The sequence below is a fragment of the Leuciscus leuciscus genome (genome assembly GCF_965113295.1).
Source record: "Leuciscus leuciscus genome assembly, chromosome: 11".
Classification (NCBI taxonomy): Eukaryota; Metazoa; Chordata; class Actinopteri; order Cypriniformes; family Leuciscidae; genus Leuciscus; species Leuciscus leuciscus.
Window position 1 is genome coordinate 29854224 of NC_138735.1, and position 27981 is coordinate 29882204.

The 27981-nt window shown below is 36.9% G+C and overlaps 1 protein-coding gene across 2 annotated transcripts; it reads right to left on the minus strand.

Annotated features, from left to right (window-relative positions):
- Positions 1–206: 206 nt before the first annotated feature.
- On the minus strand, positions 207–27981 carry capn15 (calpain 15). 2 transcript variants are annotated; one of them, XM_082183444.1, is made up of 13 exons: positions 27722–27981; positions 23857–24616; positions 17336–18800; positions 12960–13168; positions 12546–12729; positions 10630–10853; positions 9252–9377; positions 8136–8288; positions 6989–7150; positions 6679–6905; positions 4182–4345; positions 3461–3639; positions 207–2038 (listed from the first exon to the last, which is right to left on the minus strand). In XM_082183444.1, exons 2-13 carry the CDS (start codon positions 24030–24032, stop codon positions 1861–1863), a joined length of 3447 nt encoding a protein of 1148 aa, XP_082039570.1. In that variant the 5' UTR covers positions 24033–24616; positions 27722–27981; the 3' UTR covers positions 207–1860. The 2 variants fall into 2 exon arrangements, with proteins under 2 accessions (XP_082039570.1, XP_082039571.1); XM_082183445.1 differs by lacking the exon at positions 23857–24616 and having other exon boundaries at positions 27722–27979.

Here is a 27981-nt window from a genome sequence, read left to right on the forward strand (position 1 = left end):
ATCATCAGCCTGTATAAACCTATTTGAGATGATTATCATAATAAACATATACTGTAGGTCAATAAATAACATAAAATCAGCAACAATATGATCTAATGAACATCTTCCAGCCGTCTCTATATTAACAATGGAAAAAACAGACACATCCGAACAAACAACGTCAGGAAAAAATAAAAATAAAAATCAGTAACTCACATGTTTCTTGATTAAAAAATAAAGAAACAAAAAACAAAACTTTATTTGTCATTTGGTCCAACAGAACCTGAGATTGCAAATGAACCGTACAGATTTTTTAGACTTTTATACATTTTTTGTCCAAGAATCAATAAAATATTCTACATATTATACTCCTGACCGACAGAGATCTGTATAATTACAGCGAGTACTTCAGATTGGATTGTGCAGAGGGGAACAGCGCTGTACAATTTACAAAAAGAAAGACAGAGGACGAGTGTGACGTCACGAAAGAAAGACAGGGGATGTGTGTGACGTCACGCCAGCGCCACCAACAGAGGGAGACAATGAGCAACACAACATCCAGAGGGAGGGAAACACACGGGTACTCAAGATGCAGAGACGCTGGACTAAAACATCAGTGCACAGAGATAGTCAAACTCGCCGGCCCTCGACCAATCAGATCCAGCACAGGTCGTACAGCTATGACATCATCATGCTCATGAATCAAACTGATGACAGATCAGCTCACAGCTTAACTTGTGCTTCTCTCAGAAAGGTTCCGCTTTACTAAAACACAAAGTAAAAGATGGTTCACGCATGTAACGCGTCCACATAAACCCCTCGCACACGTGGCCTTCCTCTAAAATCAAGTATCACCATTTGTCCTTCCATTACACATGCTGATCATGTGACCCCAGATACAGTTTGCTGATTGGCTGTCAGAACGGCGAGAAACCTAAATCTCACAAAACATGTCATGAGATTGGCACATTTCACCCTAAGATTGAAGGAAGAATAACGATTTATTCTGTTTAAGGAAAGGAAGATGTCCTGCATTGTGACGACAATTTTCATGGCAATTTTCCCCAAATTCAGATCGTATTCTCATTACTGAAATGTGGAAAAAAAAACCTGATATGTTATTTAAAATTATGATAAAAATTATTTAGAGATATTATAGATATTTGTTGTTCTGCCTTTAATGTGGCTTTAAAATCTTTTTTTTTTACTTTATGATTTACAAGCCAGCAAAAATACTGTATTCAAGTAATAAGAATCTAGTAAAAATAATTCTAAATAATAAAAATTATAAAATTATTTGTCCAAAAGTGTGAATTTGTGGGAAAACGTGGTTAATTGCCATGAAAATAATCGAATATAATTGAAACTCTAATTATAATAATAATAATAAAAATGAAGAAGTCTTAAAGTAATGTGAATTTTAGGAGAAAATGTGCTGTTTTTTCTCCTAATATAAAGATATATATAATGATCCCAGAAACAGGCTCCATTTAGCTTTTTCTTTAAATATCATATTTTTCTTTTTGATGAGTTGTTCTTTCTTTTGGGTGACCTGAGCCACATGAAGTATTTTCGTGAGATTCACTCTCTGACTGAGCGCACATAAAAGAAATTAAAAAGTGAAGTCAGCTGACAGGAGACGCAGGCGAGACTCCAGGAGCCGATCTGAATGACAGTTCATCATGACACGTGTGTGTGTGTGTGTGTGTGTGTGTGTGCAGTGGGCGGGTCTTGGCTCAGTGAGCAGACGTGTGATTGGCTCAGTAGTTCCGCCCAGACCGTCTCAGTTCCAGCGTGTGCGTTCATCAGCACGGGTCTGCATTGGTCTATGTAGTTTCATGTCTGTCTATGTGTGTGTGTGTGTGTGTGTTTAAGCGTGTGTCAAAGCGGCCGCGGTCTGTGCAGTCCGTCAGTGTCCGGGGTAAGTTGGGGCGAGTGTGTGGCTTTACTAGACGTCCAGTCGCCCAGAGACGCCTGCGCTGCTTTCCTATGGGCCAGTCTGTGTGTGATGGAGAATCCAGCGTTCCCCTCCAACTGGGACAGGACCACCAGTACCTGTCTGAAACACACGACAGAAAACACACAGGTTAGTCTTAGAATACATGACACTGCTGCTCGGTTAGTGGAAACACCTGCACAGAGAGCACTTTTTTATCCATCACGTGAAAGCTGAATAAATAAGCTTTCCATTGATGTATGGTTTGTTAGGATAGGACAATATTTGGTCGAGATACAACTACAGTATTTGAACATCTGGAATCTGAGGGTGCAAAAAAATCGAAACATTGAGAAAATCTCCTTTAAAGTTGTTCATTTATGTTCACGATTGTGCTGCATTCACTCACAAAAATAAATGTTTTATGTATTTACGGTAGGAAATGTACAAAATATCTTCATGGAACATAATCTTTACTTAATATCCTAATGATTTTTGGCTTAAAAGAAAAATCTATAATTTTGACCCATACAATGTATGTATTGTTGGCTATTGCCACAGAGATACCCGTGCGACATGTGACTGGTTTTGTGATCCAGGGTCACATATAAAGATACTTTCTTTGCCTAGTTTGAAAGCAACATCACATGTTTACTTCACAGAGAAGATGCATTGCAATGCTGTCACTGAATGAATCCAAAATTATTAATATATTCCACTTTCACTCAATGCAGACAAGTAGGCTTTAGAGAAAACATGGACTAAATACAGATGATAACAATATAAAATGTTTATTTACTGCTAACACCAAAGTCAACTGAATTGTGAGTCTAAGGGAAAATGTACTTAATTGTCATGAAAGTGTAATAATAATGATGATGAAAATAATAATAAAATAATGGTCCTAAAAACAGAATTCATTTTCCTTTTTAATTTATGGTAGATGCATATACATAAGATATTTATAATAATTAAAACAAGATATTTATATTATTATGTTATATTATTATCATTTTTATATTAATGTAACTCCTATGTAGGAACTACACATCTTTATTTTATTTAAATTTTTTTCACTCTACTAAACTGAAGCTCAAAATTATTATTATAAATTATCTTTACTCGTGACTTTATTGAATGGAAATGAGTAACGGTGTTGACTGACACAGCATTAGCAGGACGGCGAGGGCTGGATTTAAAGCATGTGAATGACCGGAGAGTGATTCAGCTGTGAACACTTCCACCGGAGTGTGGCTCTCGCTCTCGCTGTGAACAAACCTTGAGTAAAAACACTTCAGGAACTGACAGGACTAACATTCACAGTGTTTTCATCTGGAGCTGAAGGAACAACGGCCTGTTCTGAGCACGATCCTGTCCAGGGACTACAGATGAAAAATAGCCTTTGGCTAATTCTGGTGCATTTACAGAAATGTTTTATTAATGTGCAATGTTCCTGTTAACTAAACGAATAAAAAAAAGAATTGATGTTTCCGCAAACTTCAGAGAGGAGAAGCGAATCACTTTCAGTGCACACTGTGTGTTTACCTGTGCAAGGGCGGCACGCTGTCGATGGTCTTCAGGCTGCCTCGGGTCGACACCACATTGAAGCTGTCGGTACAGTCACATGACACATGGAGGTAGTACTTTGGGTGACGGTTCTCCACGACGACGATAAGCCCCGCCCACCCGTGAGTCAGGTAGTAACATGTCATCCCTTCACGACCCTTAGACATGAGATCAAGAAATCACAAATATAAGTAATAAAATAATTATATATATACACACATATACATATATACACACACCGTATATAATAGACATACATACTAAACATTTATTATAAATGTCTAATAATATATAAAAAAATATTTATTAAAAATATTAAAATTAAATTGTTTTATATTATTTATTTTTATATTAATATAATATGTATTTCTTATTATTGTATATTATTGTTTATTTTAAATGTATTTTATATTATATATATATATATATATATATATATATAATTATGATTAATACTATAATGTATATATTCATTATATATTATTTTGTAAATATACATTTACATAATATATAAATATCATATATATATATATATATATATATATATATATCAAATAAAATAAATACTATATAATGTATAAATCATGCAACAAATATATATAAAATAAAAAAAGAAATAATACTATATATATAATATAAATTATTAGAACTCTCCGTACAGTGTGTGTGTGTGTGTGTGTGTGTGTGTGTGTTCCTGTACCTCATGTCTCTCTCCCTTGTTCTCCGTCATCAGGATGATGGCATCAGCGAGTGTTGTGGACGAGGCCTCCACCTGCTCCACCATCACCTGTCTGGAGCTGTAGATGGCCAAGATGTACCCTGGGAAATCCTGACTGGGTCTCCGAGCGTTAGTGGGGCTTGACACTGTCAAAACACGCACAACATGATGAAGAGGACCTATTGTGCTTTTTTCCCCATATTCATCTTTCTCTAGTGTGTAATGTTGCTGTTTGAGCATAAAGTCCCTCCAGCGGGAGCTCTTCTCTACATCAGTGTCACTGTCTCTGAACTCCCTGAAACTTGTAGTCTTCAGTTTTTGTTCTTCCAGGAACAAACACTTCACAATATTCCTCATTGAAATAATTCATAAGCAGAATAAAGGGGCGGGGCCTGGATGAGTTAGTACTGTGTTGCAACTGGCGGATATGGTAAGGGGGCGGGGCATGAAAACGATGTATAAACCTTAATTAAACAATGTAGTAATCAATTAAAAGGAATTTATACAGTATGATATTCTGCTATAATTTGGAAAATGGATGGATGGATTCAGCTGCAGCGCCATCTTCTGGTCAGACATAATATATAAATTCATTCAGTGCACGACTCTCACCGTGCATTATGGGTATTTTCTAGCCGTTGAGCGCACATCGGTGGCTGTCCCGTCAAATAGTGCTGTATTTAAGGATATAGGGGACGATTTAAGACACAGTCCAATTATTTTCTGCGAGCTGGTTCTTTCGGACGGTTCAATGAACCGGTTAAAAAAAACGATTCACCATAATCACACAACGATGTCGCATATACACAATTCTACTATAAAAGCACCCAATAATGATGTGAAATGCGGATGTTTTACGTGTCTAAAGCATACAGAACAGGCCAAAAGTTTGGACACATTACTATTTTTAATGTTTTTGAAAGAAGTTTCTTCTGCTCATCAAGCCTGCATTTATTTGATCAAAAATACAGAAAAAAAAGTAATGTTGTGATTTATTATTACAATTTAAAATAATTGGTTTTCAATTTATTATACTTTAAATTATCATTTATTTCTGTGATGCAAAGCTGAATTTTTTCAGGATCATTACTCCAGTCTATCACATGATCCTTTAGAAATCATTCTAATATGATGATTCATTATCAAAGTTGGAAACAGTTCTGCTGCTTAATATTTTTTCATAACCTGTGATACTTTTTTAGGATACTTTGATGAATAAAAAGTAAAAAAATAAAAATAAAAAAAGAAGAAAATGTTTTAAAAATAGAAATCTTTTGTAACAGCAATATACACCACTGGTCAGTAATTTGGGGTCAGTTATTTTTTTTCTTTCTTTTTTTGAAATAAATCAATACTTTTATTCAGCAAGGATGTGTTAAATTTATAAAAAGTGATAGTAAAGAAGATTTATATTATTAGAAAATCTTTTTTTATTTTGAATAAATGCAGTTCTTTTTAACCTTTTATTCATCAAATATATTAGTCAGCAGAACTGTGTCCAACACTCATAATAAATCAGAATATTAGAATGATTTCTAAAGGATCATGTGATAGACTGGAGTAATGATCCTGAAAATTCAGCTTTGCATCACAGAAATAAATGATAATTTAAAGTATAATAAATTGAAAACCAATTATTTTAAATTGTAATAATATATCACAATATTACATTTTTTTTTCTGTATTTTTGATCAAATAAATGCAGGCTTGATGAGCAGAAGAAACTTCTTTCAAAAACATAAAAAATAGTAATGTGTCCAAACTTTTGGCCTGTACTGTATATAGTGAATGAACTAGTCTTAATCAACTCACCTTTATACAATAAACCATGAGAAACCATTAAAATGTAAAAAAATTCAATAATGTCACCCCTCATTCAAGTCAACTGCTCGTTCACGCATATGCTCGTATCAGCGGCTCGTTGTTTGTTTGTGGACATATCCGACTCTGGAACTGTTGTAACCATTAAACGACTCATTTTGCCCCATTATGAAACCCTCGGCACACATGTCGGACATGCCGGAAAGACTGTTCTCAGTTCAGTGTACTGTTGGACTGACTGGAGCGCTGAACGAGTTAGCAAAACTAACCGACATCATAGGATCAAATACTCCTGGACATTGGCTCATTCGGAGATGGAGTGACTGTCAGACACGTCTGAAAGTGAGTTAGACTGAGGAACTTGTAGATCTGTGCTGACTTGACTTGAGCATCGAACGGTTTCAGACGGTTCAGTCCGATTTGGTGAACTGATTCAGCTAAAAAGAACCGATTCGTTCGCGAACCGGACATGACTAGAACTAAACAGAGCGTTACTGACAGACTGGGAAGAGAGGAGCTGCAAATATGGGAAAAATAATGTTTTAACATGAAAACATAGAGCCCAAAAACTAAATCAAGACTTTGTAAATAGGCATAATATGGCCTGTTTAATCTCGTCCAGTGTTTATAATCCAGCGTCGTCTCTCCGTCTGTGTACCTGGTGTTGACGTCCCGGTCAGGTCCATCTGCCAGTGGTTGAAGGCACAGCAAACCACCGCGTACTCTCCCGGCTCCAGCATCACATCACATCCTACAAACTTCTTCACCGCGCGCTTGCTGTGTGCTAACAGACGCCCCAGTACCAGCTTATTCCCGTTACCGAACGAGGCCCGGAAGACCATAATGCACAGATCCAACAGGTGACTGTCAGCCGTGTCTGAGCGCCTGGTGGATTGAGAGCGGTTTTATTTTTGTTGTTGTTTTTATGATTAATATTTGATGTCTTTATTCATTTTGATGTGATGTACCTGCTGCCCTCCTGGAAGAGGGCGAACTCCAGCGCGGTTCTCTCCAGGACTGTGAGCGCGGTTACGGTCACCGGTTTACTCGCCCGGCACGGGAAGCAGCCCTGCAGACGCACCTCCTGCCAATCAGCGTGAATCTTGCAGATATCCACCGAGTCAAAGTACCTACACACAACATTCACCAACCATCTTCTGGTTATTTCACTACATCTACTGATACATGGGGGGAAAATCTTATATTTTGGCCATTTTGAGCATCAGTTGATAATTAAACCTGATTGGCTGATGAACGGAAATGTCTTAGAATCAGTTCCAAAATCTTGATTTGTTGATTGATAGTACAAGATAATAATATAATAATAATAATCATAAGTAATATATATATATTTTTTAAGTAATAATATTATTTTAAGAAATAACTTATTTTTCCTTATTTTTATTATTGAACAACATGTATAAAATACTAAATTAATCATTTTAATTTAATAATTGTATTAAAACAATAATTATTTATAACTTAATAAATATGGTGTAATTTTTTTTTATATATTTATATAAAAAAATATATATGTTACATTTTAATATAATATTTGTAATTAATATAGTTTGAAACAAGTCTTTAATTTCTTGTTTCTCATTTGTGAACATTAACAATGTATTAAATATAAAATTTTATTTTCAATATTTTCAATATGGTATAATGAAGTAATTTATTTTTGCTTTCAAATGTATGTATGTAGATCATCATTAAATAATATGTAAAATAAATTAAAATGTTAACAATACTTTTTAAAATAAATATGTAAAATAAAGTAGATTCCATTTGTCATTAAATAATATGTATATAATAAAAAATGTATTAAAAGTTCAATATAATTCTTTAATTAGGATTTTCAGAAAACATTGCTTTGATATGATAATTTTAATACTTTTTTAAACATGTATGTAGATCTCATTTGCCATCATTAATATGTATATAATTAAAAAAAGAATAAAAAAACCACATGATATAATCGAACATACAAGTAATATACAGGCCATGAGCCTCTTCTGGCCACTAATGAGATCCTCTTTATTTATGGAAAGCTCTGATGAAGATCATCTCAGATTAAAGGTCAATTTAGCACAGATGAAGCAGCTAATGACTCACTTAATGAAGTCTCCGTACTCCATCCAGAACACGCCTTCACTGCTGCCGTGAGCCATGAGCTCGTGACGCAGATGCTGCGGCCAATCGGCCCACTCGTCCGACCAGGAGCCGTTCCAGGAGAACCGGCCCCAGGGGTTCCTCAGACGCAGCAGTCTGAAACAGCACAGTCCTTTATGACCACTCACACACGAGCGAAGGCTTTATTACTCCATCACAACATGCTCTTCGGTGGACAACAAAAAGTACCCTATATGATCTGCGAGTCCCAATACTGACAATATATTTAATATATTGCGAAGGAACAGTTTGTGATTTTATTCACAATGTGAAATTATTTTGATATCGCATATATTATGTATGTTCTCTTACCTTGATGTTTGTTTCTTTTGTTCCTCGTTGTTTACTTATAGTTATTCTGGTATATAATCATATCAATATTAAAAAGTAGGATTAAAAAGTTTGTTTTAACAAATAATCTAATTTTCTACAACACTGTAAAAAATTATACGATCAATAAGTTGACAACGTGTGTTTTTACATTGCTTTAACTCATCAAAGTAAGTTAAGTTAAGCAATTATACAAGATTTAACTCATTTTTTAAGTCAGTTTAATGTAATTTAAGTTGAAATTACTTAAATTTTTGAGTAAAATCAACTTGGATCTTTAAGGCAGCAACTTTTTTTTTATTTTTTTATTTTTTTACAGTGTATACAATTAGCAGCTAGCTAACAACAACTTGCTTTGTTCTGAAAACACTTAACATGTGCCCTGTCACACACATCTACATCACTCATAAATCATAATAACTAATCAAATAAGGCTTTGGCGGGACAAAAAACTAGTTTTAATTTTGTTTTATTTAATTTTTTTTAATGCAGGAAGAACCCGGCAATATAAAAACAACTGACTTCCTCATGCATGTGAAGAATTGCTCTTCATGCTGATCGTATGACCTCAGAAAACCAGTATGGACTACATTTTTTGTCCTTTTTTAAAAGCATGACAGCGTGAATCATTTCTATTCTATGGAAAGCAGTGTTATACGTCATCTTTAGTGTCGTATGGGTGAACAAGCCCTTCTTCAACAGTGTGTATGTTGTGAATGTGTGTCTGACCTGTAGCCCTGCACGTCTCTGACGTCCAGTATGGAGTACGCGTGTCTCGGACGGAGACCCAGAGACTCATACACAGCATCATCAACCTTCATGTTCCCGCCTCCACAAGACGCTCCCATCAGAAAACTGACACACACAGAGAACGCCTAGTCAATATTCATCATTCACTTATTTACTTACAAGCATATAACAGTGTTATTTTAGTATCAGTGATATACTATTAGTTTCTATTAATAACTTGAATTCGTTTTAAATTTTTTTGATTTTCCATTTAATGTTTTAGTAATTTTGTTGTGTTTTTACACGGTGTAAAACACTTTACAATAATCTTTCATTTGTTTACATTAGTTAACGGACTAAGAATGATAAACACTTCTAAAGCATGTATTAATCTTAGTTAATAATAATTTCAACATTTTCTAGCACATTTTATCTGTTAATATTATTTAATGGATCTGAGCTTTTTTTAAATTAATTTTCACAAAGATGAATAAATACTGTATCAAATGTATTGCTCAGTTAATGTTAGTTAATGCATTAATTAATGTTATCTAACAGGACCTTATTGTAATATATATAGTCTTTATAGATTTGTATTTCAGCATTAGTTTTAGTTATGTTAGTTAAACTAAATGAAAATTAGAAATGCAGCTTTTTTTATATTTTATTTCAAGTAACAATAATGTTATTTTATGGTATTAGTTAACTATAATAATAATAACCCTGGCATATAAATACCATATATTCAAATTATTAAATAACACACTTCATAGCACCTTCAATTCAAAATATATACAACATATTAATCTTGTTTATTCATATTTTTTAGCTGATATATTTTATACTATTTTTAAAAATAATATTTAGACCGTTTCCAAAACAAATAAACATACAGAATATAACACACCAGGAGAATCACAAAAACATTATAACAACATTTAATATAATGATTGAAAATATCCGATAAGTGTGTCTTTAAGACATATTATAATATTTATTATAAATATTCTAATAACAGTTATAGACAATGTTTATACATTATATTAATACCAATCTTTTGCAATATAATGTGTGCTTTTCAGCTGATACTGTGTGCATGCGGACACTAATTGCCTGGTAATTTGAGCCCTGAAATTGACAAGTAGCCTAGAAACACTTTAAAAGGCACTTTCCAATTTGTAGTGGCACACTTTATTTATTTTTTTATTTAATCCAATTTTCTTGTCTTGGCTTTTAGCCTTTATTATAAAGGACAAAAGATGTCTTGTCATCTTATAATGTGCCTTGAAATTAGTGAGTCCGGAGCATAGTGAATAAATTACAGGGCTCAATTTCCAGGACAATTAGTATAATAATCCTGAGTGTGTGTAAGTCGTACCCCGCCTCTTTGGAGCTGAGCATTTTGGCCCATATGAGGTCCGTGTCGATTGGCTCTTCACGGGGGTTGGTTGAGCTGACCTGCAGCATCAGACTCTCACAGGGGGCGCCAGTGAGCGTCGCCAAACCCTCGATGGCACGACCGGCCTGCAGCGCAAAATACGAGCCGTGGAGCTTCGCTAGAGCCTTTTCTATCAGCGCCACCCACAGCTGCCTCCGCTGAGCCTGGACATTCAACAACACAAGCCTTTAGCAGGAAATAAAGCAGCACACGGGGACGGAATAAATGGAGCAAAGGATTATTTTTCTTTTTTTTAATTATTACTTTTCTCTGTATCCCCGCGTTCATGTTCATTGTTTTGTATTATTTGCTTTTTTTACTGATTTATAATTATGCAATAAAAAAAATAATTAAAAGAAAATGCAGTAAAGGAACTATTTTTAAATGTACAATTTATAATTGTGTTTTGTTAACATCTTTTACTCAGTGTCATCATTCCGAAATTTTGACTGATGACTAATTGTCATGCAAAAAAGTGCTTTGCTTGTCACTTGCAGTGTGAGCTTAAGAAGAAAAGTACTTGCATTGATTGAAATCTTCACTTTCATAAAAAATATTTAAAATATAGTAATATTATTACATTCAATATACTTATTGACAGCAATAATATTTACCAATTTATATTTATATATATATATATATATATATAGTACAGGCCAAAAGTTTGGAAACATTACTATTTTTAATGTTTTTGAAAGAAGTTTCTTCTGCTCATCAAGCCTGCATTTATTTGATCAAAAATACAGAAAAAAACTGTAATATTGTGAAATATTATTACAACTTAAAATAATAGTTTTCTATTTGAATATACTTTAAAAAATAATTTATTCCTGTGATGCAAAGCTGAATTTTCAGGATCATTACTCCAGTCTTAAGTGTCACATGTGACATCCAGTCTATCACATGATCCTTTAGCAATCATTCTAATATTCTAATTTATTATGAGTGTTGGACACAGTTCTGCTGCTTAATATTTATTCATAACCTGTGATACTTTTTTAGGATACTTTGATAAATTAAAAAATAAATTAAAAAATTAAAAAATTAAAAAAAGAAGCAAATGTTTTAAAAATAGAAATCTTTTGTAACAACAATATCCACTACTGGTCAGTCATTTGGGGTCAGTTATTTTTTTTCTTTCTTTTTTTGAAATAAATCAATACTTTTATTCAGCAAGGATGTGTTAAATTGATAAAAAGTGATAGTAAAGAAGATTTATATTATTAGAAAATATTTTTTTATTTTGAATAAATTCAGTTCTTTTTAACCTTTTATTCATCAAATATATTAGTCAGCAGAACTGTGTCCAACACTCATAATAAATCAGAATATTAGAATGATTTCTAAAGGATCATGTGATAGACTGTATGTCACATGTGACACTGAAGACTGGAGTAATGATCCTGAAAATTCAGCTTTGCATCACAGAAATAAATTATATGTAATAAATTGTAATAATATATCACAATATTACTTTTTTCTTCTGTATTTTTGATCAAATAAATGCAGGCTTGATGAGCAGAAGAAACTTCTTTCAAAAAAATAAAAAATAGTAATGTTTCCAAACTTTTGGCCTGTACTGTATAAATAAAAGTAATATTTTCAATGTATATATATATTTCTCTCTCTTTTAGATAAAAAATATTTGCCATGCCATTGATTTTACAATTACTTTATCACTACTTCACATGTTGATTAGCAGGTAAAAATGTGCAATTCTTTATTTACTTTGGTTGGCAACTTTTGAAACTGCTCAGTGACTGTGGTTCTCTCAAATAATCATGATCAGGCAAAAAATGACAAAATAAGGGCTTAAATAAATCAGGCGTAACAAACTCAAGCACAGCAACACAAACCTGTGAGAACAGCAGAAACCCGTACTCGTCGCAGGGCAGCATGTCGTCCACCAGAACCGTGGTCCACGTTCCATCCTTACAGAGCCGGACCTGATACGCTCCCTCATGGCACATGGTTCTGGTGATCATCACACGCTCCACCAACTCGGGTCGCTCCGCTAGCACTGCCAGAGCGCTTAAGAACCTGCGAAACACAGCAGCAACTCATCAACATTTCAATCCTACATCACTTCCTCAAAAAACTTTGAACGAACCACTAAACTGTGCTTTAAACTGTGCTTTTTGAGCATAAACACACTTGCACAAATATTTAAAATACAGTATTATACATACAATTGTGATTAAATTGTAGGCAGTCTACACTATTTACTGAGCTGTATGCAGTACACTAGTTGACAGAGACACTTCTCTTACCAGCAATTACCCAGAAGGCCTTGCAGAATGTCAGAGGGGCGGGGCGTCCTGAACACGGACCATTTCACACCACGATCCTTAAAATTATTGCAGTTAATCTCATGAGGGCGGAGCCACTTTTTGATTCGCTGCTGGACGCTGTCATTCTCGGGGAACCCGACCGAACGCGGACCAGGAGGGAAACTGTCATCCACGAAGTTCACCGCGTTCTACAACAAACACACAAGAACTCTGTAAGGTATTACACACACACAAAACAGGATTTGCCATCATTAAATGTGTAGAGAAAATAAAATGAATTACAATTTAAAAAAATTATTTAGCACACAGTAAGACAGATATATACAGATATATCTTAATTTACAAATCAGATCACATTTTCCAACATTAAATAAGTATATGAAAAAAATGTAATTATAAAATTATATGAATTATTTATAATGTAATATAATATTTTAATAAATACAGTAAAGCAATTTTATTAAAATATATGTAGATCTTATTTGTCATCATTACAATGTGTATACGATATAAAATTAACTAAAATTCTACGATAATATTTTTAATAAATATGATGTAAAATATATATTTTTTTTTTTATTCGTGTAGATCTTATTTGCCGTCATTGCCAATACATATAACATAAATTAATTCAAATGTAATATTTGATAATATTAATAATATTTTGTAATATGGTATTAAAAAAAGTCGCAAATTTACGCAATCTCATTTTTCATCACTAAATACTGTGAATACAATATAAAATTAACTTAACTAAAATGAACTATAATATTTTTAATAAATATGGTATAAGAAAAATAATAATAATTATGTAGATCATTTTTGCCATCATTAAATAATGTGTTTATAATACACACATGCACACTGGAAGTGAATTTTATTCAAAGCATCTAGACTTAGTTTATTATGGTTTAATACATTTAGAATAAAATCCTTAGAATGCCAGGTCACCTTAATAAAAACAACAATGCTACAACTAATCAATGTCGGAGTGAACATCTTTATAAAGTCTACATTTTGTGCATCAGATAAAGACACTGTGAAGAGTGACGAAACATGTAAAGACGCAATAAACCAGGACAGAAGCTTCTGGACCAAAACTGCTCCAGATATTCTGCAGGAACGTATATCGTCACAGGAAAAACACGTATATGCCGGAGAAATAGGGGTCATTTGGACTCTGGGGAGCTGTTTAATTGCTGTTGCAACCATTTCTAAAAATACGTCTCCCAGGTTGCGAGCGCAGACAGTCGCAGATCGGACCGGGCGCTGGGAAAGATGTGTTCAGACATGGAAGTGTGGTGAATATAAATGCCAACTTGCATTTTAGATGTTCGAAATCTCATTTGCAAATAGAAAGAGAGTGTTGGAAATGCTACCTGATTTTTAATCATAGTATGTTAACATACAACGTGCTAAATATGCAGAAAAAAATCATCAGGTACTTAAGTTAATGATGCGTCATCTTTCATTCTGAAGTGAGAACATCTGTGTCAAACCACAGCTGCACATTTAACTGAAACTAACATTCATCTAGGTTGATTTGATCACAAGTTCTCAGATCAGATCGCTCAAAGCATCTTCAGAAGTGGTCAGGGACGCTTACGGCCGCGTCACATTTGCAGCGGAAACGCTAATGCAACCTGATGTGCCCTAAAACACTGAAGGACCATCTAGTTATGCAACAAAAAAGCAAAAAGATGTGCTTCATCTTAGCTTGGCCCAGAGAAAACCAGAGACCCTAGAACATCTCAGATCCCAAGAGGTCACTGGAGAAGCATTTGAGACGTGAAGTGTCCCGTAGTAGCATGTGATCCTGGATCACAAAACCAGTCACATGGGTCATTTTTTTGCAATTGAGATTTATACATCATCTGAAAGCTGAATAAATAAGCTTTCCATTGATGCATGTTTTTTTTTTAGGATTGGACAATATTTGGCCGAGATACAACTATTGAAAATCTGGAATCTGAGGGTGCAAAAAAATCGAAACATTGAGAAAATCTCCTTTAAAGTTGTTCATTTATGTTGGCGATTGTGCTGCATTCACTCACACAAATAAATGTTTTATATATTTACGGTAGGAAATTTATAAAATATCTTCATGGAACATGATCTTTACTTAATATCCTAATGATTTTTGGCATAAAAGAAAAATCGATCATTTTGACCCATACAATGTATTGTGACATACAAATATACAGTGCTATGCATAAGTTTAGACACCCATGCTAAAGTTGACTAAAAAGAGGAATAAAAAAATCATATTTTGGAAATTGAACTTAATGCCTTAATTAAAACAATTAGGAAAAATCCAACCTTTAAGGACACCAATTTTCTTTGTGAATGAATAATGTATCGTAAATAAATAAATGTTCTTCCTTAAAATACAGGGTGCATTAGTCTGGACACCCCTATGTTAAATTCCCATAGAGGCAGGCAGATTTTTATTTTTAAAGGCCAGTTACTTCATGGATCCAGGATACTATGCATCCTGATAAAGTTCCCTTGGCCTTTGGAATTAAAATAGCCCCACATCATCACATAGCCTTCACCATACCTAGAGATTGGCATGGTTTTACTTCAGTTAGCCTAATAGCTGGTTTGATTTGCATTGAGAGATGATCTTATGGAAATGACTCCATGCCAATCTCTAGGTATGGTGAAGGCTATGTGATGATGTGGGGCTATTTTAATTCCAAAGGCCAAGGGAACTTTATCAGGATGCATAGTATCCTGGATCCATGAAGTAACTGGCCTTTAAAAATAAAAATCTGCCTGCCTCTATGGGAATTTAACATAGGGGTGTCCAGACTTATGCACCCTGTATTTTAAGGAAGAACATTTATTTATTTACGATACATTATTCATTCACAAAGAAAATTGGTGTCCTTAAAGGTTGGATTTTTCCTAATTGTTTTAATTAAGGCATTAAGTTCAATTTCCAAAAGATGATTTGTTATTCCTCTTTTTAGTCAACTTTAGCATGGGTGTCTAAACTTATGCATAGCACTGTACCCGTGCGACTTATGACTGGTTTTGTGATCCTGGGTCACATATGTTCAACCTCTAATAGGACACTAAGCACGTATTACAGGTAATGTAGACATTATAAGCTCTGTTTTGGATCATACTGTGGCTTGCCTTGATTTCAACCTTTGGTTTGCACAATCACATTCCTTTAAGAGGTGTTTGACTACACAAGGAGAAAATATACAGGTCAATTTGATTTGACCACCAATCTCAAGGCTAAAATTAACCAAAGGTTTGTCAAGACACAAATCAGTGATATCAAGAAGTTTCAACTGGAAAGGAAAACTCCTGATTTAAAAAGACCTTTGACAAGCTGTTGAAGTTCACCTTCAGGCAAGTGAAGGCCGAGCCTGTATTTACAGTCCCAGAATTAAGGAAGACAAAGCTTAGAGCAGTTTTAACTGCATCTGTGTTCTTTTCTGAAACATTTATTGAATCTGGACAAGGATCAAGAACAAGAAGTTCTTGAGTATTTCAGACACTCTTGACTATGTCCTTTCTGCCTGAACAGAACTTCAGAAGCTGTACAACTGCAGTCAGCATCTCCTCAAACACAAAGTCTGACCACTTTCCCCTCTAAGGTCAGAAATATATCAAATATTCAGCAGATACGAGGGCGCTGCTGGTTTCATAATGCACTGTGTTTTTGATACTGGCTCGATTTCAAAGACGGAGCTGCGGTTTGATACCAATGAAATGTCAAGAGAGCAGAGTAGAACGGATGTTTAGATGATTACATTAGCATTTAGCTGGGAGTAATAGAGAGATATATATTACAGTATTCTGTGAACACTACAAATATCTAGAGGTGCACCAATGTATCAATCACTGACATTTAAACCGATATTAAAAGTTCATTAATAATTAATTAGGTAGATCTAATGGGTTGGATTCGCATATATATATTCACCGAATACTTTTATTCAGAAAGGATGCATTAAATTGATCAGAAGTACATTAATAATGTTTCAAAAGATTTCTATTTTAAATAAACGCAGTTCTTTTCAACTTTCTACTCAAAGGATCCTGAAAAAAAGGAAAAAAAGTGGAAAATCATTGTACTAATTCGTACCCTTGTCTCAGTTTAATAATGACCACAATCTAACTAAATAAAAATGAGGGAACGAAATAGTACAACGTGGCCATGATTGACATAAAACGATGAAAATAAGTTTTCATGTGCGTAAAATATAGAGTATCGCTGTTAGATATAATTTTTTTTTATCATATATGGCAAAAAAGTATGAATCGGTGCATGTCTAGAAGCCACCATATGTACTTAGTAATACTACACTAATCACATTAAACTGACAGTGTCATACCTCTCTACAGAAGCTGACGATATTTTCCCACAATTCCTTGGCCTCTCCCTCATCCGTGCGTCGCCGGGCCTCCACGTGCATGCTCTCCCTGCGTTTGAGCGGTTTCCCTGTTTTCCGCAGGTTCAGGTACTGCTGCGGGGTGTGACACGCGGCGCAGTTCTTCATCCTCCCTTCGTTCAACAGTGTGCATGCGGGACACGTCCACTGACACACACTCTTGTCCTGCGCCGATGGGGACGAGACAGAGGAAGATGAGGCAGAAGTGAAGGCACGCGAGTGGGAGTGCGGTTGTTTCCGAGAACACGACGAGCAGTTGGACGGCTCGGAGAAACCGTGCAGTTTGGACGATCCGCAGGCCGTGCAGTGGCCCGTTCCCGTCGGATTGCGTAACGTACATTTGGAACACGCCCAAGAGCTGAAGTCCGGGCTGGACGGCGACGCCGGCGTGAAGCGCACCGATTCGCCCAACACGTCGATGACATCACCACCTGAACCCGGCCGCGACCCTCGACACGCGTCGCAACGACCGGCGGATGACGAAGGAGGAGCCGTTGGGGCGGAGCATCCGGGGCACTTCCAAGAGGGCGGAGACGTGACTGGAGGGGCGGGGTTGTTAGGCTCCTCCTCCTCCAGCACACTTAGGCGCTTGATTGGGTAATTGTCTGACGGTGGGAGGGGCTTGGATTTGTTAGGCGGGCAGGTTGAGGGTGATGTTGGTGAGGGGGCGGGGTTTGGAGGCCGTCCGGGGGGCGGGACTTCCCTCCGGCTTCGAGGCACGGGATTATTCTGAAGCGAGGACAGGGAAGGGGGCAGAAACGGGATGGGGGGTGGAGACGGGGTTTCAGAAGGTACTTGGGGTGGAGAATCTACAGTCAGATCAATGAGAAGTGGCGCGGATGCTCCTGTCGTTTGTGTGGGAAACCCCGCCACCGGTGTAAGCACTTCCGGGACCACTAGTGCTTCGGGAGGGATTTTCGGTAAGGAGAGTTTTCTTGGACCACCACATGCTGAGCATGACAACGCCACCGGAGTGTTCACTAATGTACAACGAGGACACGCCCACTCCAATGACACCACCCCACTCATAGACACCTCCCCGTTGGACTCCGCACACCGGGACTCCCCATTGGCTACCTGCCCTTTGGCTTCAGGGCTGGAGGCGGGGTCTACGGGAGTGGGCGGGGGCTGTTTGGGTGGAATGGGTCCATTGGCTGTAACTGGAGCGGCTCCACACACAGAACATGAGCCTAATCCATGGTGATTGGTCAGGGTGCAGCGTGGGCAGGACCAGCGAGGTTCCTCAGCACTGCTGAGGCGCAGAATGTGGTTCAGATCCGGCTTCTGCCGGGGAGCTTCGCAAATGGAGCAACGCAAGGAACCGCTGGAGTTAAGAAATGTGCAGCGTCCGCATGACCAATCAGAATTCCTCACAACTGCAGCCATCGAACCAGGAGAATGAGAGTTACTAAAAGAGAAAGAGAGAAAAAGAAACCTATCAATAATGAAATTAACACTGGATATGAAAATGAAAAATCAGAGCGCAAAATACATACACAATACAAAAAAAGCGGGCAAAGAAAAAGGAATATGTAGAGAAGATAAGTGTATGGTATAAAATAGATTTCAAATAATATTTTATATATTTATGTATATAGGCAAATAAACAATTAAACATACTTAAAATTAGATAAATATAACAGCATTAATTCATATTTTTGAATATATAAATCATTAAATCATTTATCATTATTATTGGTGCAATAATAATATTAATATATTAATAATTAGTTTTATAGTTAGAATTATAGTAATAGTCAAATGATGAGGATTTGTTTTTACAGTTGATATTCTAGGGAGTAGGGAGGATAATATAAATGCATAAATACTACTACTAAATAATTAATCAAAGATGAATATGATTAATCAAAAGGAGAAAAATCTCTCAAATATATTAAGATCAGGCAAACCATAAGCACGTTTTAAACACAACTCTGTTTTGTCTTTGGGTCGGTTCCCTGCGAGCATGCTGAGACATTTGGCCCCGAGTCTCCAAAAGCCATCGCATACACACAGTAAGACATTTGTACTGCGAGTCACAGTCATTAGCACTGGTCAAACAGAACTGGCCCTCATCCCAATCCTCACAGCGTATGTGTGTGTGTGTGTGTGTGTGTATTATATGACTCAGTACTGATACTAACTGTCAGCTCGAGGAGGATCACGCTGATAAATAATGCAAAGAATCAAAGCTTGTGTAAGTATCCGAGGATATGTGCGCAAGACACACTTGCCTGTACACAAAAAACCAGAGCATGGGTGTGTTCTGTGACCTATTAACACAGCTGGAAAGAAGGGAATTATTGACGGAAATAGTTCATCTGAATACGCGTTATAACAGCATTCCAACTGCATAATGTTTTTGGCTTCGGGCTGATGAACATCATGTAGAAACAATGCTGACTAGAATCCATTAAAAACAGTCACATTTGAGTCACACGAGGAAATCTGGGACAGATGAAATCTGAGGCGAAGACACACCTTTCACTGCGCAAACGAGGAAAGGACATACGAGGTGAAAGAGCCATCAGAATTCATACAACAATCCATTTTTATGAATTAATATGGACATGTGCACTCAGGCTTGATGTGTCCTATATAGAGGAGACGATACAGGGCGAGCTGTCAGAGTTTTACTTGTTTATTTCTCAGAGTATCTATTTTTAAAAGTCCATTTCTATATAGAGAACAACCCTGATGCCTCAGCTACAAAATAGTGATTGTATTTGCACCATTACTGACCAGGAAAACACACACAGTTCATGGAACACATGATGGTGGGGCATGTTGTCACAATGGAACCTGCTAATAACCATTACCATTTATTATTTTTTCAGCAAAATGCACAAAGTAAAACAGTTAACAAAAAATATGAAAGGTAACAGTGAAATATCAAACTATTGTTTTGGCCAATAAATAAAATAGTAATTAATAAGTTAAAATGAATGTGACAGCTTGCCCCAACCCTGATATTCATGAAAACATATTTGCCGACAAACCAGGAATTTGAGTTTAGAAGAGGACAACATTTTGAAAGCAACATACTAAAAGCATACTGACATACTAAACAACTGTGTGTGTATATCTGAGTTAGAGAGAGACACAGGGAGAGTTCATTCTGAATTGTGATTGGTTAAGGTGATAGGAGCTTGTTGCTATGGGAATAAATCCTCAGAAAAAAAGCCTCTGAGAGCAGCAGCAACTCACTTTTCTATACCACTGATAAAACACTCAGGAAACATCCTGATAATGATCAACACACACACACACACACACACACACACACACACACACACACACACACACACACACACACACACACACACCCTAGAGGCGTTCAGCTGGATTCATGAAGTACATGATGTCACACTAGGACTCTGACAGCATTCATGTCTCAAAGTGTCAAAGGTCACGTCTGTGTTGTATTTTTACGTTACACAACTTCACCTCAGACAAACTTAAAGGTATAGCGGAGGATGTTTTACTTCCTGGTGGGTAGTCTAAACTATTGGTCCTCCTAATTGTCAATCATTCTGGTGAATCAATCAAACTTTTCAAAAAGTGGAGAGGGCGGGTCTTATCTAAAATTTGGAAAGATCCTCCGCTATACCTTTAATGATGAAAAGTAGATGGAAATGTGACACCTATAATTCTGAACAATTCTATAAAATATTTTAAATAACTCAAATTAACAATTTTTAATGTGGGCTCAACACTTTAAAAAAATTATTGAGTGTAGTATAGTAATAGTCTATAATGATTATAAACAATATAAAATACATAATAATATAATAATTATTTTTTTCATGAAATAATAATAATAATGTATTTCAACATGGTCAAAATTTGAGAAAAACCTATATAAACTAGTCAACCTCACTAATCTAGCTGGACTAGTTGACCATCAGGGCCCTATCTGTAAGACACATGAAGTAAAAAAAAAAAAAACACAGTAAATATTAAAATATGATATTAAAAAGTAAATATGTACAGAGCATATATGAGTTTGAACACACAGAAGCGGCTCACAATTTGACGCTGGTGGAAACGCATTACATAAAGTGCTTGTGAAGCTTCCTGGATTCTGTTAACACAAGAAATCCTTTAGAAAAATAACACAAGGACAAGTCGACTTCTTGCACTGCTCAGTCCTTATAAAAATAATATGACGGAATTGTTTTAGCAGTAAGAATAATTCATACGCGCCTCGCCGTGCACCGTGTGACTCTAGCTGAGAGCTTGTTACTTCTGAAAGGCTCTTGTTTGAGTCTGTCTGTGTTGTGTCAGTTGTTAAAAAGGTCGATGACAGACGTTTGTTTCACTGCTAGAACTTTTGGAGAGGAACAGCCGCGTACAGCAGATGGTGCACAGAAGAAATGACATCTCTCCAAGCCTGACAGCTGAACCGCTGTTTGCTTGAACCCGGGGAAATATTCAGCACTACTAGTATTTGAGTTTACTCCCCTTAGGTTCACTTATCATGATAGACATGGTTTTCTTTTTTTCATAATTTTATGACTATTTTCCACCCTCTCTCTGAACCTTTAAATAGGCTGTTCATTGCTTTTTTATGCAAATGACTTGGGTTACGATTGGCTGATCTCAATGTACCGGCATCGTTTACACAAAAATTTAAGTTCTGTCATAATTTACTCACTCCTATGACTTTCTTCTGTTTGTGAATCATAAAACCATTTTAAACAGAAACACCTGACTGTTTGGCATAAAAAATTAACAATGTTGGACAGTGTGTCAAGCTTCAAAAATGACATAAAAGCACCATAAATCTAAATAAAATGATATATGAAGTCTTCTGAAACCATCCAATAGCTTTGTATGAGGAATAGACTTAAATTTAAGTCCTTTTAATTTAATCTATAATAAAACTTACCCTCTGCCTTTATCGTTTATGTATGGCGACTCAAGATGTTAATAACAAGACATGCAAGAACCAATGTTTTGATGATGACAAACCTTGCAAAAATGTGCCTTGAGGAACTTTATTTGATTATAAACTTTATGCAAAAGAGCAGCAACAACATGAGGGTGAATACATGATGACAGAATTATAGTTTTTTTAGTGAATATTTTCTTTAAATGTGTATTAGCACCTCTTTTAAAGAGCAAGCAAGAGTATGCTGATGATTCAGCTCCAGCCTCAACATATGATGCAAACGTGATTAACGTCTATGTAATGGAGAAGACTGTCAAAGATGTGTGTTATCAGCACACACACACACACACACACACACACACACACACACACACACACACACACACACACACACACACACACACACACACACACACACACACACACACACACACACACACACACACACACACACACACACACACACACACACACACACGAGACCTCATGGGTTCACGGGATGCCCCTAGCAAACAGTGGTAAAGGGAAAATCCTTGAGTAAAAAGATGCCTTCAGTGCCATCTGCTAAGTCCAGACCATCTGCTTATCAAACACACACACACACACACACACACATTCAGAACCTGTCCAAGATGTTTCAGCTATATACTGTATCACTCCTACTGCACTGCATACACTACCGTTCAAATGTTTGCTCATCATTACTCCAGTCTTCAGTGTCACATGATCCTTCACAAATCATTCTAATATGATGATCTGATGCTCAAGAAACAGTTGCGCTGCTTCATATTTTTGTGGAAATCACCATATTTTTTTATACTGAATTTTTGATGAATAAAAAAGCTCAAAGAACAGCATTTCTTTTAAATATTAATATTTTGTAACATTATAAATGTCTTTACTGTCACTTTTGATCAATTTAATGCATCCTTGCTGAATAAAAGTATTAATTTCCTTAAAACAAACAAACCCAAACCTTTGAATGGTACCTTGAACCAAAACGCACCAACAACCCAGAATGCAGGACCATCTCAATCCTAATTTAACTCGAAAATCGAAATAGCATTTGAAACTCATTTTTACGCATTTCCAGATGAAATACAGGGTGGGAATATTAATCAGAAAATGAATGGATGGTGTAAAGCGGGCAAGCATTTTCATTAGAATAGCGTGCACGTATAAAATGTTTGCAAAAATACCAAAAAGATGCACTAAAAAATATTAGGCCAAATTTTAAAATTAATATATTTGATTATATATTTCAATATAAACTTAAAATGATGCATATTTGTGAGTCGTACATAAATAAAACAGGTAAGATTTCTGCATTCAAAAAACCATAGCATAGTTTACTAACTAGAGAGATTTTATTTTATTTAAATAAACATGTTCAAAATGCATTCAAATGGCTTAGAATGAGCTTTCATGTTAAATCTGTGTAATAATGGACATTTATTTGCAATTCAAATGCATGAATCTTCATTTTTGTTGAGTGTGTATCAGCAAAGTAAACAGTCACGTTGACCTTAAATCACCTGATGAGGTGAAGTCTGCGCATGCATGCGTTTACCTGCGTTCTCTGTGTGGGATAGGCTGCTGTTGGCGTGTGATGAAAGTGGTTCCCCACACCGGACTGCTGTGGCTGGTCCTGAGCCAGCCCATCGGAGCGGCCGAGGGGAACGGAGCCGTACCGAACCCGTGATCTGATTCTCTGTCCGTGGTCAGGGACGACGCAGAACTCCCCATTGCCACGACAGCGAGCAACTTCTAAACACACACACTGCGTCCCTCTGTTTGTCTTTCATACACATAAATACACACAAGCGACAAAGGTCAAAGGTTCTGGATCTCAGTTTGGTGGGTCAGACATCTCCTCTAGTCTGCCTGAGATCAACAACACCAGGAAGGGCCTGTGATTGACAGCGCTCACACATGCATGCGAGTCCGCTGGCTAAAAAAATTGTTCACAGGATCCACGGGTGCCGTTTCCCAAAGGTCTGCGAGGGCCACGGGGCCCTTCAGCTCAACGGGCCCGGTCTCTCTAAAGCGCTTAACCTGCCGTAACCTCGCCTGAGAGGAAGGACGACACTTCAGGGATGGCAGTACAATACATTACTGAAGCACTAGAGACAAAAACACACCGTTTAAAGGTTTCAAAGAGGAACTAGAAAGTTTCCAGACTCCATTGGAGCGCCGCGTCCCGTCTTGTTTTTCTATGCGACTGGTTGAGTCACGGCGCAGTCCCTCTAATCATGTTCTCTCTCTCTCTGTCTGTGGCTCATCTTTCCGCAGCTGTCACTGGGATTACGATGCGTCACATTTCATCCAGCCTGCAGAAGCAAATATTCCTTTCATCGCAAACAAACATCAGCGTCCAGAGAACAAGCATACGAGTCTGTGTGCATCTATGCATGCGAATACGTGTTCTGCCCATGCATTTAATCTGCGAAACACGCCAGGGCCAATTCTAAAAACAACACCCACGCCGTATAGTACAACCTATTAAAAACACACTTATAAGGACATTTGAAGAGGTTTTAACTAGTAAAAAAGACAATCTTAAAACGAGCCAAATTTTTAAATAGGTACTCTGGCTGATACAGATAACCAATATTGTTTTATGGCCAATATGACTGATATAATGACTCTATATGAGACTATATGTTTAGCATGCCAACAAAATAACTTTGCATTTTATATTTACAATCAGGCACTGAAACTCTGTTGTAACGTTCAGCAGAAATGATGGATAACTTTATAAACATTAAGATAAAATGTAACTTTTTGTATCTAATTCTGACCGATATGATACTCATAATATTTTAAATGATCATTAAAAACATCAATTTAAAATCTGGCAATACCAACTCAGGCACCTATTGTGCATCTCTAGTAAGTATATGATTACGGCATAGAAAATATAATCAGGCAGATATAAAACAACAACATGCACGCAAGCATGTGTGTGTGCAAACCCCTGTGTGTATGCATGCATGTGTGTGTGTGTGTGTCTTCGGGTTCCTGACCCAGTAGAGGCCCTCAGCGGGTCAGACTGCAGGTGCTGCAGTGAATGTCCTCCTAGATCCAGCTGCTCGTCTCATCTAAAGCTCATGCAGATGTTTCTAACGTGACAGCGTTGGCTGTGAAGGTTCTCATCTGTCTCTCAGGCACTCGAGTATCAAGTTTGACACTCAGATCATGACTATGAATATTTAACGGCGCAGAGAGGCTCGGGTGAGGTGCAGTGGTCTCGGGCCCGGTGAGGACAGGAGCGCTCCGGTTCCGCCGGTCCGATGTGGGTCTTAACGGCGGTCCAGCACCGAAAGCATCCGGATGGATGATACAGACAAATCCCTGCGGTTAAACTGCGCTCGTCCGGGTGTGCGGTTCCGTGAGCCCGTTCGGTCACTCATGATTCGGCTCGAGCGGATGATGATGATGATGCTGATGCCGCGCGCCGCATAAACAGACACAGCCAGCAGCCAAACTGCAGCGGTGCTTTCACGTGTCTCCTCACGGGACTCATGATGACAGCATGCGTGTGTCTAAAGCGCAGTTTGATGTGCATGCATATGCTGCGGTTATTTATTTGATTCGGTTCTTAATTCAGCCTGTTTCTCTCCAGCACGCGCAGATGCGCGAGGAAGGATTACGGCGAGTCAGCAGCGCGCATGCGCAGAGTCAATGCTCAGGCTCTCCTAAAGGATTCAGAATCTCTCGTCTCAATGTACACAAATAATCTAGATTATAAATGGGTGAATCTCACAAAGCCTGTCAAGAACATTTCTGGGTCGTATTTCACCTCAAAAATCTCAACTAAAGTATTAATAAAAAATAAAATAAAAAAATATTTCTGAATTATGACAATATTTTTGGACTATTAAAATACATTTCCAGACAAAATGTCTTAAAGTGAATAGAAAAAAATGAAAGGGTGACTGCATGCCGTTACAAAAGTGTTATGTGCTGTGATGAACATATTTGTATGTGGAGGTCAGTCGTGTGTCTTTTGTTAATGTGATTAAGCATTAAACAGATGCCAATTTTGTCTATATTTTGAGAGATACTGAAGAAATTGCCATAAAAATTCCAGATCAGTGAATTATTAAAAGAAAATATAAATGCTGACTGTACAGAATGTGGAAAATGTTTAGAGGACATGTTCCTGTAACTGGCTATTTAGATGCATTACTAAATATTCTTAATGCAAACTTCAAACAATAAAAATCACAAAGTCCCAAAGAAACAGGGGCTGTCACATAAGAATGTATGCATTCAACGAGCAATGCATTAATGATAGCAATATCATAAGGTGAAAGAGCAGTAAGCCAATGATTGCATGTTCATAAAGTTTGTGGGTCCAGTAGGTGTGTTCAGTGCGTGTTCCACGGAAATTATCTTCTTCCACTTTCGCAATACCTCAGCTCACAAAACCAGTCTGACAAGATCCTATGTACGCAGACACACGCATGGAAACCGGCTACAGATTCCAGAAGGGTGAGAGAGCCGATGTGTGAATCCACTTATTGAAACCACAACATACAAGTGACACTGACAACTGCAGATTCATGAGAAAATGAGTCACTGCATAGAAACGCACACACCTTTACTTATCTCAATTTGCTCATACCATAAAACTTCTGATATAAAGCTAACTGTACTTACACTACATTTACACACACAAACTACAGTAACACCTGTTACACACTGATCAACTGATCCAAAAGAGACAGACAGATTGCTGAATACAGACAAACAGAAACCATTGGATCAAATGAAACTGCACTTCAATACTCTTACTAACAGGCAGAAAACAGAACTGAGAATGACAGAGAGTGAAAGACATTCAGTCTGAATGAGGATTTGATGAATTGAAGACAGTTTCTATTAGTCAAGATGAGCATTTTCATGAAATGATTCATATAACAACAAACTCATCACACACACACACACACACACACACACACACACACACACACACACACACACACACACACACACACACAACTCAGCTTTACAGTTTGATGTTTTCACACACCACTGATTAAAATACCAAATTTCAGCTGTTGAAGGAAAATTTCCACATCTAAGAATTCACTTCCTACTTCAGATGCATCCATAAACCAGCACTAAACCAGAGCCTAAACCAGCACTTAAACGGTGTCAAATCACATCTTAAACCTTTACAAAACCAGCGTTCGAGTTTAGAACCAACAGTTCTTTCAATGACACAATGTTACATTGTATCACTTCGCCAAGGAAGTTGAACAGAAACGATACAGTGTAACATTCGATTTGACTGTCGCTCGAGCAAATTAAAGAGACAGAATCCCTCAAAACACACACATTTACATTAAATATAACCTACAGCTTGACACGTGATGTTTGTTTTGATGTTAGATCTATTTAATCTGTGTTTAGAAAAGTGATCTTACTCGTGAAGCGCAGGGAGACCTTTGGATGGACCGATCTGATCTTGTCTTCCTTGATTTGCCCGTTTAACTTTGGTCCGGAATGAGCAATTTATTCCAAAAAACCTTCATAAATACGCGCGTTCAGTCTCCACGAGCTGCTTTTTCCGCCGATCCATGCTCGTTTGTGGATAGGTTGACGTGTGATGTGATCTGGCTGGTTTGATCTACTGCATTAATCTCGCAGGGTTCCTCATGCTCTATGGTAATAATCACAAGAAACC